Genomic DNA, 15,595 nt, shown 5'->3' on the forward strand with positions numbered 1-15,595 from the left:
GCTACGCTTTCTTTACCCGCTGCTGTTTACGCAGTCTTTATCGAGCGGATGTAATACAAAAATACATCTTTGTCAAGATACGGTACGACGGTACCTAGGTCGAATACAGTCACCTCTGTATCAAACAGTACGACTACTTTTGATACGTGCAGTTCAGTGGCCCGGATTTCGTATTAGGTGTAGAAGTACACACTCATACAGAACTATACTGATAAAAATTGTTTTCTCTTCCTACCTATAAACCTTTCGGAATGGATTGCTTCTATCGGATTCAGACCGAACTGCTGTTTGACATTGAAGAAATGATGAGCCGTATCAATGTTTTACCCCTACAAAAACACACTCAACTGAGCTTAAGGTCGAGGCGCTCCGTCTACTGAATGAATAAATAGATGATTTAGGCAATCATTCATCTGGCAGCGTGTGAAATCTGCCATATTGTTATGCGCAATATATGATCAGCAACATCCGGAACGACTCAAGGTTACTCTCATAGGGTTACCGTATAAAAGTATCTTATTAAATATAGGCAGTTTTTCAGGCGTTAAAAACAAACCCCAGGTAAATTTTAACAATGATTTCAATACAGCCACACACAGGCAAGATGCACAAACTTCAAAGAAATTACCACGTTTATGCAACCGTGCCTCCCCCACGATCCCAGTACCTATGAGCACTATAAGACGGAACTCCTTACTTCCTGATTGATTCGTATCCATTCGTTGTCCTACAGGTGACAAGCTAGTTGTCGGTAGCACAGCATCATACTTTTATCATATTGCTTGAGTAAAAAAACGAACTTCTTGGACCTATTCAGACGTACCTGTGAGGTGGCAGATGGTCAAGCGTGTACGGCCACGTAGGAATGTGTGACTGTGGCACGGCATACGAGGAATCATAAGCAAAACCATTCTCGTAGGCCATGTTCATCATGTTGTTACCACCCGGCTTGATAAATGGTGCTCGAAAACCTAGAATCGAATCCTTAGTTATATTCCCAAACTTCGCGATAATCTCGCGCTGTCCCCCAATCTCCTCTGTCCAATTAGCGAAGCTGGCGGACTGCCAGAACGTCTCAGGCTGTCGATGACTACAGGATAGCGAAGGTTAAATGGAAATGGAAACAAGAAAAGCTGGTTAAAGGAAACGACAAAAATAACAGCAGGAAAATATGAACGAGTTGGGATAAAATTGGTTTTTTAGCTCCTGGAAATGCGGCACACTTGTGCTAACGCTTGAACATGAACGAAGGATTCGATAATGGCTGTTTTATCTTATCTGTGGTAATAAATAACTATTAGCTTCTTGCGAGAGGAATGATCTTACGAATGACGCATGTAAAGCGCAAGCGGAATAGGATAAAGCAATGGGTTGAATCAATTAGGATTAAGTGTTTACCTTACAACTGCAACAATTTTTATTATGTAAGCTAGCGAAGTATTATGGAATTAGGGCAGGGTTTTTTATTTTGTAAAAAAGAAGTCTAGTCAAGCCAATAAGAGCAAATGCACATCAGTAGCTGCCAGAACAAACCATACATGTTTATCGTTCTCAATAACTTATCGCCTTTACTTGAAATTCTTCTTTAAATTTAAAAATTTAAATTTGAGATTTGTCCGTATTTCAACAGTTCAGTTCTGTCAGTGTCGATCACATTGGAAACTTCGAGCGGAAGTTATGAGTATGCAAAAGAAGACTTTATGGAGCCGACTGTCCGACTACATCAGTCATTTGTTTAACCTAATAATCCTTGAATTGTTCCCTACCTTAGTGTATTGATACGGACTCGACCTGACCTGCGCCAGTTACTTACCAACCCAAGTGAAATAATACGTTATAGACTAGCCTGGAAGCAGGTTAGAAATTGACTTTGGTATCATGCTGAAAGCTAATTATCAACGATACATAACCGCGAACTTGTCTGCCTTATCATTATAGGCGGGCAAAAACAACCGAAACTTCACATTTGCCTCTTGAAACCATCTCACCTGACAGATAGAGATCCCATTTCGTGGCCATCGGCATACATTTTCTGTACGTAGAAGTAACTTGTATACTCATGACTTAAAAAGAAGGTACCATGAATGGGGCAACCATTTGGATTTTTGCGGTTATCCTTGGTCAGTAGACTCCTACAAGGGGATCGAAACAGAGTTATGTCCGTGTTAGTCGGAGAAATTCTTAACTTTTGCCATGTAAGTAGCTTGTAGAACGGGGACTTGTCAGCGCCGCTACACCCGAAAACGATTAACTGAATTTGGCGTAAATTTTTTATTTCAATTTATTTGGCGAAAGTCGCGTTGATTAAGTTTATTCTGAAAAGAAACGACTTTTCGAAACCACTATTGCAATACAAGCTGTAGTGTAATGAATTGGCGTTGTGCGATTATGTGACTATAGTGACTCCGTCGAATGGGCCTGGTGTTGAACCTTAAGCCAGCGAGCGTATTCTTCAATGTCCTTACGCAGCATATACACGATACTTACTTGTACTGTGCATAGTTCATTCCATTGAGTGCTCCATCAAATGACATGACCACCATTTGGGGTGTCTCCTTGGGCTCGAGTCCGCCAGGAATTAGTGTTCCGTCAGGCGAGCAGAAACAGTCTGGTAGCACGCACTTGGCCGTATCGCATTTTGCTGCCTTGTTCTCCTTGTCATCATCGGGAGCCTCGGTTTCCGCTGTGAGGAGCAGAACGTCAACAGAAACGTCCAATTTCAAGCAAATGAGATAGGGTTAGAGCTGTAGTTCGACGCAAAATGCCGACGAGCGTCTGCCTTTGAAAGTTTATTAAAGTTTACGAATTCACCCTAGATTTATGGACAGCGAAATCATCGCCGGGCCTACAGTGTGTCTACGAATGGACTGAGAGATTTAACAACTCGATTGTCATGGCTGCAGAACAAAGATCTACTGTACTGTTAAATATTATCAAGGGCGACCCTATAAAATTACTATATATAGGGAATGAATGAATTACTCAGAACCTTTCTTAGCCTCAACATAACTTTGGATAAATTGCCAAGCGCATTTAATACTGGCTACATGGCTTACTTGATCTACACTTGTACTCCGAAGGTGCTTCGACAGTAGTATATGTATATAAAGTCGACTGTTATAGTTGAGACAACGATAAAAGACCATCATTAATTTTTTTCAGCGGCATCAATGTTTATACGCTTACAGAGAGCCCCATTTCATCAGGGGCGTTCATGTCATTCACTATTCTACTTGGTTTTGAATCAAAGGTACCTTTTCAGAATAGATATGGGCGATTCCTTGAACAAATACACAATTTTAACATAATGTTAATTCCATATATATGCAAAATGGTAATATATAATTATATTATTATATCAGCATCTACCCGTTTGGTATTGCAACAGTGATCATTATATTAATCGATGCGATTGCTATATATCGCAATATAAGCAGATGCATTTTTTCATACTATAGTAACACCTATATATATGCTTCTAACGAATAGCATCGTTTGCATGATAATAATTCACCCTTTTGCTGACAGCATTCGCTAGCCCCTTTTATCGCCCCTGTCACCCCACCTACGTGGCGTCAAACCACGTCCAAGTCAGCCATATTGGCCAGCAATACAGAAACAAACTATGCAAAATATCTTGTATTTGTACACATAATAGATCGTGCTTGTACTAAACAGATAACGGTTATTATCAGTTGTTATATATGTAGATGGTAAACTGTCTTCGTCAGACAATTTCCGTCAAAGCAGAGAACGTTAACATAAAATAGACTACTTCCTTTCTGTTTGGTCTATCTGCTTCCGATCTCATCAATGATACACTGTGCTCAACAACTCAAATTACGTTCATCCAGGATTAAACAGCCGTCTTATACGGCAACAGGCAAACCTATATCAACCAACGCAATACAGCAGAAGATAGGAAGGTGGTAGCCGTAATGCGCAGACTATGCACATTTTCGATGAGTTTTGATAGCCGGGAGAAAACGATGTCCCGCATCCGGACGTTCACTTCATTTTTTAAAGTCAGCGTACTGATAACAAAAAACAAAGGCATACTATATGCGCATATGAGTTAAAAATAATTAAATAACACTGAATTCACTCACTCTCTCAGCTATTCCCCTTTTTACACTCAGAGAAAGTACGAAGTTCGGTCGATCATAAGACTCAAAAGGGGGTAAAAAAAAACGCAGGTATTTCTTTGTGATCCTTCTTTGCAAACGGCAAGAACGTCTCCCGCGGCGGCGACGACTTCTGCTGCTATAACGGAAGTAGAACTGGCGCAAAAAAAGAGTCAATTACTTACACTCTTCGATGGGACCGCACTTCAGTTCGGAATCCTTGAAGGTACAGAACTTCCTGACATCATCGAAGTAGAGTGATGGCGGACACGCATTTGAGTAGGGATGGTTGCCCGCACAAATGTAGAAACGGCGACAATTTTCTGGATCGGCGAAAAGGCCGTCGGGTCTCGGGCATTCGAACTCCTCGATATCGGCTCCACCATCATCATCGTCGTCATTATTACCACCACTGCTACTAACGCTTCCCTTCGGGGAGGAAGGAGGCTTTGATGCAGATTCGGGCTGCCGTGAACCAGGCTGCCTCCGACCCCCGCCTATAGGAAAATAAAAATAACGATCACACTCACTTTCAATTACGTAACTACTTTATGGAAAGGCTTAAATAGCTCTTTATGGAATTGGACGCATAAGTACCTTTAAGGCTTTGATGATTTACGCAAATCGCTTTTATAGATGCGTATACCCGTCACTCAATCTTACTAAGCACCGTATTTCTGCAATATACTTCACTAATTTTTGATCATAAAAATAAAAACACAAGAAGCCTTTTACCATTTGAATTATAATTTACCAAATTCTATAAGGACCAGCTTATATTTTATGGTAGTTGTTAAGGAATCGATTTAAGGAAATACGCGCCGGGCAGCCCAGTGTTAAAGGTGTTTTGCACTGCTCAATCTTCTTTCTGATAAAGCAAATATTTCACGAAAATATACAAGCTCCATTAGCTATACTTTAATAAACTTAAATCCACGATCAACCAAATGTTTTCATCTTGGTACATTTAATACTTGATATATAATCTGTACCTTTTAGCTCACTTGCCATTTATAATAATACAAAATCGACATAAAGTATAATATATATATACTAGCGAAAAAGTTATACCATGCTTTGAAATCAAGGGTCTGCCAGTTAATTATATTGCATTACACATTGAGAAAAGCTTAAAACTACGGTACAAATCTATTGAAAAACGTAAAACGGCAATGTAGTGGTTGCGTGAATCTTTTTATATGACGTATTACTTCAGGCGATTACAAAGCAGAAAAATAATAGGAAGAATAAACTGTTTAATGCCATTTTAATCACGTTAGAAACGTCTGACAATGTAATCCTCCCTCGTATCCCCCTCTCGCTAGTTCCTCCATTCATGTAAAGACAATTTCGAATTAAAGTGACAAACAATATTTTTCTTCTCACACTATTTTGCTTGTCACAAGAAAAATGGCGAGCTTTCTTCGAGGGAGCTTTCCACCATTAAAAGCACAAGGTAACAATACCATACATAGGAAAACAGCGACCGTTAAACATATATTCAGGCGTCGACCACGCTGCAGTAATAGCCTAACTACGAACACCTTGGGAACTTAATGATTACTTGCGCATCTATTACCATGGCCACATTGCCGCGTTCGTATTCATCTTAGTACTGGCTTCTTCAACCTAATTTGCTCTAAACAGAACGTTTTTTCTTATATCATTGTCAGGATAGTCTACCTAGTCCTGCTCCTACTATTTCTAGAATCCTTTCTGTTGGGGTTGTTATGATTGTTGTTAGTACGGCCGCTATTAGATAAGAGTGTAAATCAATCATGATCCGTTTAGGAATGCCCTGGCGATAAATTATTTGTGTTAGCTTACACTGCGTGCTCAAAATAGTATCCGAAATCGTCTGCATTCACTGTTTACTTATCAGCATATACTATCATCTTCATCGTAACCGTTATTGCAATGACAACAAACAGTATTTACGCTGTAAATGCGGACATCCTTGGTTGGGCGAGATAGAGCAGAGGCAAAATTCATATCCTTCTCTTTTTTCCTGTGGCTTGTTTTTCGGGATCACCCAAGACTCGACTTTACTATCATGTTCCGTAGATCAAGATTAGATTCTCGTACTTATTGAGGCACTAGAATGACGCCATTAGATTACCTGTTTCGAACACCGTCGTCATTTCTCCTACCCGACATAGCAGCCAGCCAGCAGTTATCAGCATCTTTACTGTTGCGAGCAACTGCGCAGCTCAGACGTATTGCAAACAGCTGCTGATGCCTGCACTGCAGAAGAATAAGTAGCCATAAGGGCATGCCCGAAGCGACGCAGGCCAAAGGGCCACAGTATCGCCAATTCCCCTACACTGTAAAATAACAGCGGTCAGCATCAGACCAACAGGGGGCATCAGAGACACCGTTGCCTCACTCTCCCCGCTGTCAATTAAACTGCCGCCGCCGTCCCAGCAGTTGAACGCCAGCGAAAGACCGGTTCAACGGTGCGTGTGTGTGTGTATGTATGCTGATGATACGTAGCAGTAAGCTATAGTAACGCTAACAGATGGCAACGAAACCCGAAACAGATAGCGCAGATCAATGCACCGGCAGGTCGGCCAACGTTGGCATCGTTCACGCTAGCAATTGAAGTTAGGCACCAGCAAACCGGCAGCCCGACACCTTTACGTTACCTCGCCAAGCCATCGTCCGTCTACCAAATGCACTGTATCAGCGCATCGATCTATCGTCCATCTATCCATGTTCTATACATAAATGTGCATGGAAGTCAGTTAGCGGATCTGTCAACTTACTTCGTTGTATCTGTAGATAGCTAGAGCACCTGCACCTTATAGATCGCTGCGCGGGTTTCGAGCAAGCACGACCAATCCAAATAGTTGGAGATACGGTGAAAAGTAATAGGCGACAGGCTACTGTCGGCCAATATTATGGTACGTAGGGTCAGATGGCCATATAGCTTATCTGATTTGAGCAGTACTGCGATGGACGCTTACAATCCAGTAGCCTTTATCACGAAATGTGTGACGTTTACGATGTTGTGCGCTTGTTGTCCAGGCTGGACAGTTAAAGGGGTAGCTGGGCCCCATATAGGAGTCTACTAAGTGGGCATCTCGTCCAGTTTGGTAAACGGTCAGCAAACGATAAGCTGGCCATCTATCCCTCTATTCTCTGATCTAAAGATACGAAACAGCGGCCAAATATGGGGTTTCTCGAACAACGCTTGACCGTCGTCGCTGACAAACAAATGACACATTTGTGCGCATCACAAATGCTTACGCAACATTGTTTTTTCAGTGTTAATTTATTAGGCTATATTTGAATGTTTCATTGGCCACGCTAACTCGATGATGAGGTCTCCCCAAAAGTGGCAGGTGATTTTCTTTCTGCTTTTTTTTTTACAGCTACGCCAATAAACGACAATGCAGAATAGGAAATGGAAGTTTCGGCCATTGCTTGTTCTAACTTACGAATTTTCTAGTCAAGTCGAGTGATAAACATACAAGCCATCAGCATAAGCGTTTCGAGAGGACCTTTTGATGCTTGTTAAAATGAGGTTACATAAAAATGCAATCATTTTTTTTGTGCCTCCTTTTGACGTGGGTCTGTAACGGAGTATCCCTATCAGCAGCTGCAGTATATTCTGATTAAATCTTTCATAAGCAGCGTGTTAGCAGGCAGCATGGTAAACTATTATTGGATGGTAATGTCTTCCCGCGTTGTTTATCCTGAACAGCATACGATTAAAGATAAATAGATTGGCTACCAATTAGTTGCCAAGTAAGGCTTCCAGCTGCCGTCTGTGTTTCTGCCACGAAAAGTATGCGACGATTACAGGGTTTGCCGCTCACCCAAAGTACAAATGGTAAAAGCGGCGTAATGCCCATACGTCACGTCCCTTAACTACAACTATAGTTGTTGCTATACATCGATGCACTGGCAGGTAGCGTTTCTTGTCAAGACACAGTCAGCAACTCGTAACGCTAATGTAATATAATCATCCCATTTAAGTAAATACGTCCACACTCGCTCGGCGTACGTGATGCATCTAGTGCCATACGCTATCATTTACTTGGAAGATCCTTCGATTGTTTTATCTGCCAAACCAACCAGCAGCAGCCTATCTAGCTTTGAATATCATTGAATGTTTTTGCCACGTCAGCAGCGAACGATAGAATTCATGTATTGACATGCGAAAATATTGTTATTACCGCTGCTGAAAATTAACACGTTCCGTAGGTGTACACAACTGAAACCTGTCGTGCTTGGCCTGATGGGCTGTTCGCTGTCGCCTATGCGCGATTGGGTTGTAGCCCCTTTTGCGGTGCCTATTGCTGTGGACGCGCGTAGACAACTATACACAGCTGGTCGTCTTGTAGGAGATAATGACCTTGAACTAGTTCGTGCCTGAACAGACTATTGGTTACAGACGTCGCTGTTAAATTTGAGGTATCGCATAGGCGAAGGCAGCAGCCGAACGCTGTCTGCTTCACGGTGCTATGTGCTTTTTTGTAACGAATATTAGCCACTCTAGCTCCGGCGGCTATGAGATGTTGACTATACCAAGGATATCAATTTTATATTGACGATGACAGCGTGCAGTCAGAAGAGAGAACCCCGATACTAACGCCTAACGGCCCAGCAATCACTGGCCCTAATGTCGTTCTAGCGACGACGGTAACAGTAGTTTAAACAGATAGATGTCGCTGTGGTGGCGATTTTTACAGAGAACGAGGTTGAAGAGCAGAAAAGAAAAAGCAAGAAGGGGTAGAATTTTCCAGTGAGCCCTGTCATAACGAAGCTAAACTAAGGGTCCATATCGTTCGACTGTATAGCAGGACATTTTTCCATTGCTACAAGAGCATTAACATGCCAACTTTGCTTGACCGGTAAAAGCTCTGCGTAACATGTATAGCAACATATGCAATTCCTTATAGAGGAAACGTCGTTTTGTAAAAAAAAAAAAATAATAACATACGTTTGCTATAGGCCCGCCACGATATTCGACCGCATGCTGCAATCACTCCTTAGGGACAATTTTAGCTCACTAATTCATTTGGCCTTGTTGCGACATAAGGGCTTGTTAGGGACCTTTTGTGCATTGCCATAGAATAGGCTTAGCCAGCCGATGCGGACGGCGTCGTTGCTACCGCGCATAACCCGTTTCTCTTGTTCTTAAGGACGGTTGCCTTATCGGGTCTCAAATCTGGCCTGCCGATTAACCGTTCAGTTTGCTAACCCCCATGCATCAAAGCATTGACCCTTCTATAAGGCTTCGTACTGCGGGAGCGTTTTGCTTAAAAAGTGCGCACACCTTAGCTGTGAGCGAGCAAAGGCAAATGAATAAGGGCACACGCGGATATCAGCTGCATAATTACACAGGAGTGTCTTTTGTTAATTTGTTTCTTACGCTTCACAGGCATAAACCTTCCACGGAACACTCACTTTCCGGAACTTCGAAGTTGACGGAGGTCTCAGTTCCGCTCGTTAGTGAGTTGTAAGCTTTGGCTGCCTCTGGCCGCTTTCGTTTTGTTGACCCAATAATACCACCACGGGCATAGGAACATGTATGTATCTATTACAATGGTAATAACAATAGTAAACACGAATTTTTGAAGATAGAAACTTTTATTTGTGGCTTCTCTGATCGGCCATCTGATTTCGCCATATCCGATGGCTGTATGCGAAAATCGAAAGTGAACACAATAAAAGAGGATTAGGTGTGCGTATATTTGGGTGGGGCATGATGAGTATGCTGGGAAATATTTCACTTTATTAAAAAATAAGTGAACTTTTCCTTGCACTTTAATCCCTAAGACATAATACTGACCATCCCCTTCGTCGACAAATAGGGGCATTCGTTCAGGTGAGAATCCAACGGGTAGGACAAGATGTATCATAAGCCTTTGCCAACGGCAGAAAAACCGACAATACTCCCGTGGGTGATCGCGTTTTTACGCAGCTCCTACACGCAGAACGAGCGAAGAGGTAAAAAGAGTTGAAGATAATGACGTTCTACACCATCAGCGCTAATTAACAGAGATAACTCACGACCGATGCAGGTATAAAGTTGATCCACTATAATAGTAGAAATAGTTGTATTACCAGGAGAATAGCAGAAATGCTATAATGATTGGAGATAGCAAACAGATCGCAAAGAAGCCGTACTGATTCTGCACTCGATCAATTCAACATAGTTTTATGCTTTTCCTAGCAGTTTATCACTCACCCAGTGATGGCCTTACTTTAATTATAGATGCCTACTGGAGTGAACAAGCTCGGATAGTACTTCCTCGACCACCTGATATCGGACTTTTAATAACAAAGCAACCCAAACGACTTCATTTGATAGAACAGTGATCCATACGCAAGGATCTTAAAAGATCATAAAATTAAAGCTCTACAAACGTTAAAGAAAATCTATTAGTGTGCCAACATTGTGAGGGTGTATTGACTGACATTGGAGAATAAACTTAGCATATCTACTCAAGCCCTAAAATTGCATCGGAGCGAGCGATATCTTCAGGTGTTTTATTTAACAATATCTGACTATTACATTTAAGAGACAATAGAACTACAGTGTATCTAGTAATTGTGTCCCTGAAACACACGGTTAATGTATGCCTAGTTCTTGGCCTATTTTAGGTTCTAATCTCGAATCACACAATCTAATTTAGAGGCAACACTTTGAATCAATCAGGGTTAGTTGTTCAGTGTCTACATGTACATGCGGCTTCCAGTGAACGACTGCAACAAATATATGTAGCTGTGATGCCATATTTTCGAATTTAGCCTTGGACGTGATGAAGCAAATGCGCCATCTATACTGCATCATTATATTGTCTCGCTGAGAACCGTCGGCGAATTGTTACGGGTGAGCGAACTTCCCGTTGACATACAATCGCTTTTTTATATTTTGGTTAACCACGGCAGTACCCAGAAAATGGGCATAATCAGCCAAATACGGTAGACAACCCCCTGAGCTTCCTGAATGTGCCTAAGACACAAGACGGCCTTTGCAATCAAGACTTACTCAACCTCTAATTGCCTTTAAAGCATTTATTCATAAATGTTTGTTGACAAGGGTAATTTTGTAACCGACACATCTAACCGTCCTTGGCTAAGTATTTCTCGGACTTTGAAACTCACATACGGTAACTGTTATACCACGAAATAACATAAGCATTGTCGTACTTTTTAAATGAAAAAAAAATGACATAGTAAGTTGTTAAGTTCCAAGCTAAAAGTTCTGTGATTACGACTCGACCAATGTACAGTTCAAACAGGTTGAGAACGATGCTCGCACGGGACGAGAAGACGTTTCACAGTAGCGAAGCAGCTCTTAGTGCCACATTTTTATTGCGTCACTTGGCAAAAAAAACTTTGTCTGAAATTTGTCCTAGAGTCTAATATGAATCTGCCATCCTCCTTAGTTGGTATAGCTGACATTGTTGTCAACTAACTTGATTGCTGCTAAATAAATGTTGGCAGGCGACTACCAGGTTGACTAAGTAACTTCAGATACTATCTAAGTTAAGGCCAGTAGATTGATTCCAGAAGTCCATTACGACGATCGTAACAATGTCCGGTTTGGCGCTTGCTTTCAGTGAGCATATTTCGATCTAACTGAAAAGTGGAAGTTCGGCGATAATGTAAGCGACAATATAGGTTATAGGCTGCTCTGCGCTTCATTTTAAATGATCTCCGTAAGTTTCAATCATTAAAACCACTCTCACAAAACCATCTGCAACTAAGTAGAAGTTTATGTACGTTTATCTCGTAGCGTAAACGCTCTTTGCATCGGTTTGATACAGCAGGTGTCATCTAAAGGTCACATCGCTTAGACTATTCTTTATGGCCGAACAATTTTCAGTAAGGCAATGTAGAGCAAATGATAATTTTGAATACTTGATAGCTTATCCAGTGCATATTATAAGTTCTGTCGCGGTTGATGCAAGTTTGATCGTCAATACGAACAATCACAGACATATTGAAAAGCGGTTCAAGCTGAAAAACATGGCTTTCTGCTCGCTTTTTGCGCTAATTATATTGACGAACGGAGAACGTATAGTGACGTATATCACGCTAAAATAACCACCCTGGTTCGCCTGCCGCGTTCTTCGGCGTTATACTACCAGTGTTGGAAAACGACAAAAAAAAAAGAAAATCTGAATTAAGTAAGACCAAGCGGATGGTCAATGTTTGCCTTTGGTTGAATAGTCTTTTCATTTAGCTCCGGTTCCCATGGGTATTTTTTACGATATGGCAATTATGATCAGCTTTAAAAACCCACAGTAAACAGGCAGCCAAGACGAATTTCACCGATTATTGCAACCCATTCTTTACTCATAATTATTATAAAATATAAAAGCCGTCCTTGCTCAATTACAGGGCACGAGACACATTTGGCGTCCCCGAATTGTTTGAAGGCTTCACTTGACGGTCACGCTCTTGCTTCCCACTCAGAAGCCAATTCGTTACGATTGTCCACGCAACGACACGCTTAGCCAACAAACATCAGACCGCCTCTAATGGGGTCACTGCTATACTTAACGACATCTTTCTTGTTTATTCTTGGCAGCTTCTAAGACGCCGTCGCTTTCTTATCGGAATAGACGAATGAAAATCACTTGGCTATATAAAAACCGTGTTGTTTAAGCATATTCCGATTAGTTAGAGGCACGATCCTCCTCACTGCAACGACTTCATCGTAAGGAACATAGATAATACTAGCGTTGATAAGTAAATGTATAACTTTGTGTAGGACTTGATTCTAGTTACGTATAGTATTGATAAAAACTACAATAACAGACAGATACCATAACTTCTTATGGACAGAGATGTCCTGAGTGACATCTGTATTTCGTAAGCTGACATGGCTTACCCCGCTGTTGAAGGGAAAGATTTATGCAGCAGGTAAAGACCAGTCCAAGAAGTACGAGGAAGGCGAGCGTATTTACGCCTCGCATGGTTGCCTGAAAAATAATAAAAGTACGATATTCACGCCGATGCTTTCGTTTCTTATAACTACTAAATATAGCGTCATATCAATATAATGCAAATTGTTATCTGGATTACTTTCTCTATTATAATAAATAGTATGTATTTGTAGCCTGTACAATGCCACTGATAGCGATAGCCGATTTCAGAATTCATTCCCATCAGTAACGAGTACAGTAGAGTCTTTAATTGTAGATACGTATTCGTAATTGCGTCTGTACGATGTTTCCACAAGACGGATTGTCCTTACATATAGTGAACGTATTTAATTATAATATAAAAGGCCAGGTGATTGAACGTTACTTTACAAAGAACAATCGGTGTGCAGATCAATTTCATTAAATGTTTTTACTCGACCAATATGGATATGGGACGCTAGCCAACAAATTCATCGTTGGACGAACTGCCGACTGCCGACTGCCGATCGCTAACTACAAGCGCCCGGTAAAAGAGCATACTACAATAGGGCTATAGAACAACCTATAGATTTACAGAGGAATTGATCCCTCGCAACCAGAACTCGTAGCACCCATGAGGGGGTTCAACGACGCCTCGCTGTTTCGTCACGAACTATATACTACACGCACCTTCCACAGTCAAACTCACTGATTTATGTTTGGTCTATCGGCTATTCGATGGCATCGAATAGCGGAACCCATGTCAATCGCGCGCCAAACAGCCAGGAAAAACTGACGATGCAGCTACGGAGCGAGGAAGTTCGAAAAAATTCGCCACCGTCGCGTCCAGTAGTAGTTCTTGGCGGCGAAGTTGCTTGATGAGGACGGACAAAGGGAGGGTGACGGGGGGATTTGTTAGAAAAACAAGTTTAGCGCTTCGATTGGCTTGCTTTTTAATTGGCAACATTCCGAGCGAATATAAAAGGAGACGCGAGCCGGCGATTTGTTTAATTGCACATATTTAAGATGTTCTCTTCCTCCACTGGGCCCTCTACCCCCGTCTTCCACAGCCTTTCATTGGCGTAGTAAAATGGATTAAGTAGGGACATAGGTAACAGCTACAAAAGTGCCGCTCAGACAGTCGAAGACAAAAAAAACAGGTGATAATATTCTTATTCATATCCTGAAACTTAAAGCGGGTACAAACAATTCATCTATCTATTTCTCGTTTGAGTCACGTCTTACCTGGTTGCTCATTGTGACTATGAGTGTCTGTCTGAAGCGTGATTATCTACGCAATGAAGGGAAAATATTTGCTTTTTGTTTTGAAATTAACTTGAAACGTTCACATAGTAGCTCCGTTGGTTTATCTGAATCAGAAACAAACATTCGAGCTATGGATTAGTCAATGATAAAAATTTGGCGGGGGAGGACATATTTTAAAATATCTATTTCAAATTGACGATACCTCGACAGTAAAAAAAAATATGCTTTGAGGGCTGTACGCCGCTGAGGCTGCCAGTTATTGCTATCCTTTTAGTTGTTCTGATTCGACGTTGACCTTGACCAAATGATAGCTTCTGCGTTCAATAACGCGTGCTCATTGGAACTGACACGAGTATTTTGCCGATGAAAAAAAGTGGTGACATCAGTTGTCAGCTTTGAAATGCGAAGGAACCGCATAGGCTGGGCTGGCTTGTTGTCCATGGCCAGTGGCAACCAGCGACGGAATCAGTTGAACAATGGTCGCAAGCTTTTTAGCGTAATGTTGTTAATATCATTTATGTTTTTCTCTTATGTCTCTTCGAACCGGCATAAACATCGAGCCGGCCAACAACAACTCAATTCACTCAAAAACCGTTTAATAGTTTTTCTGCGGAGTGCCCCTAAATCCTCTACAAATATATCTAATGGTATTCGGGAAATCGCTAAGAGGCCACAACGAATCTAACGAGATCCAGTCTAACAAAAAATAATTAATCGTAAACAAATCAGGCCAAAAAATAGTCTTTAACGCCCGGCTACTATTATAGATTGGGAGAGGGGCTATTTTGCCGTCCGGTTGATCTAACTGTAACACTAATAAGCCGAAGCTAACGAGCAAACGGTAACCAACGTAATATGAGATGTTAGATGTTTTCAATATGGCTGCCCTTACTACTGCTACTAAGACAATTCGACAAAAAAGCGCTGGTAGAAAAATTGGCGTTTTAACTGGTTCGAAGCAATCGTATCCCACAGTTTTCTTGTCGTCTCGCTTCTCTTTTCTATGACAATACACTGGCGGCGTAGGATCGTAGCGCTAGCGTCGCTTTGGAGCGCAGTTCGAAACGTGAGCCTCTGAAGAGGCCGTGGCGCACAAAGGGGAGGTCGAGGGATCAGCCAAGCGTAGCAGGAAGAAAGATGGCCGCCAAAGGCAACGACGAAAGAAAATAAAATAGATAAGAAAAACGAAAAACAAAAACTAACATGACAGCCGCTGTTGTTCCTGTCGATCGCTAATAAAAATCATGACTCGGCAAGCCAGGCGAACACGAAAACCTACGCGGATGCCTTGCGTCGGCCTCAATACTGGGTGGCGGCCGTTTTGGGCTCGTTGGTGCC

At 41.7% G+C, this 15,595-nt stretch overlaps 1 protein-coding gene across 6 annotated transcripts in view; it reads right to left on the minus strand.

Moving 5' to 3' along the window:
- The window catches only part of LOC111244018 (chitin deacetylase 7-like), a 57,993-nt gene that overhangs the window by 19,013 nt on the left and 23,385 nt on the right, over positions 1 to 15,595 (minus strand). For 4 of the 6 annotated variants that reach the window (XM_086980174.1, XM_022790564.2, XM_022790549.2 and 1 more), the window contains 5 exons: positions 12,979 to 13,069; positions 4,310 to 4,621; positions 2,488 to 2,683; positions 1,989 to 2,132; positions 824 to 1,090 (listed from right to left, as the gene is read on the minus strand). In XM_086980174.1, coding sequence (XP_086836300.1) covers positions 824 to 1,090; positions 1,989 to 2,132; positions 2,488 to 2,683; positions 4,310 to 4,621; positions 12,979 to 13,069 — 1,010 coding nt within the window. Of the gene's footprint in view, positions 1 to 823; positions 1,091 to 1,988; positions 2,133 to 2,487; positions 2,684 to 4,309; positions 4,622 to 5,951; positions 6,004 to 12,978; positions 13,070 to 14,236; positions 14,339 to 15,595 lie in introns of those variants that run through there. The other 2 variants (XM_022790536.2, XM_086980365.1) reach the window with 2 other exon arrangements.

This window comes from Varroa destructor, unplaced genomic scaffold (genome assembly GCF_002443255.2).
Source record: "Varroa destructor unplaced genomic scaffold, Vdes_3.0 BEIS01000001.1, whole genome shotgun sequence".
Classification (NCBI taxonomy): Eukaryota; Metazoa; Arthropoda; class Arachnida; order Mesostigmata; family Varroidae; genus Varroa; species Varroa destructor.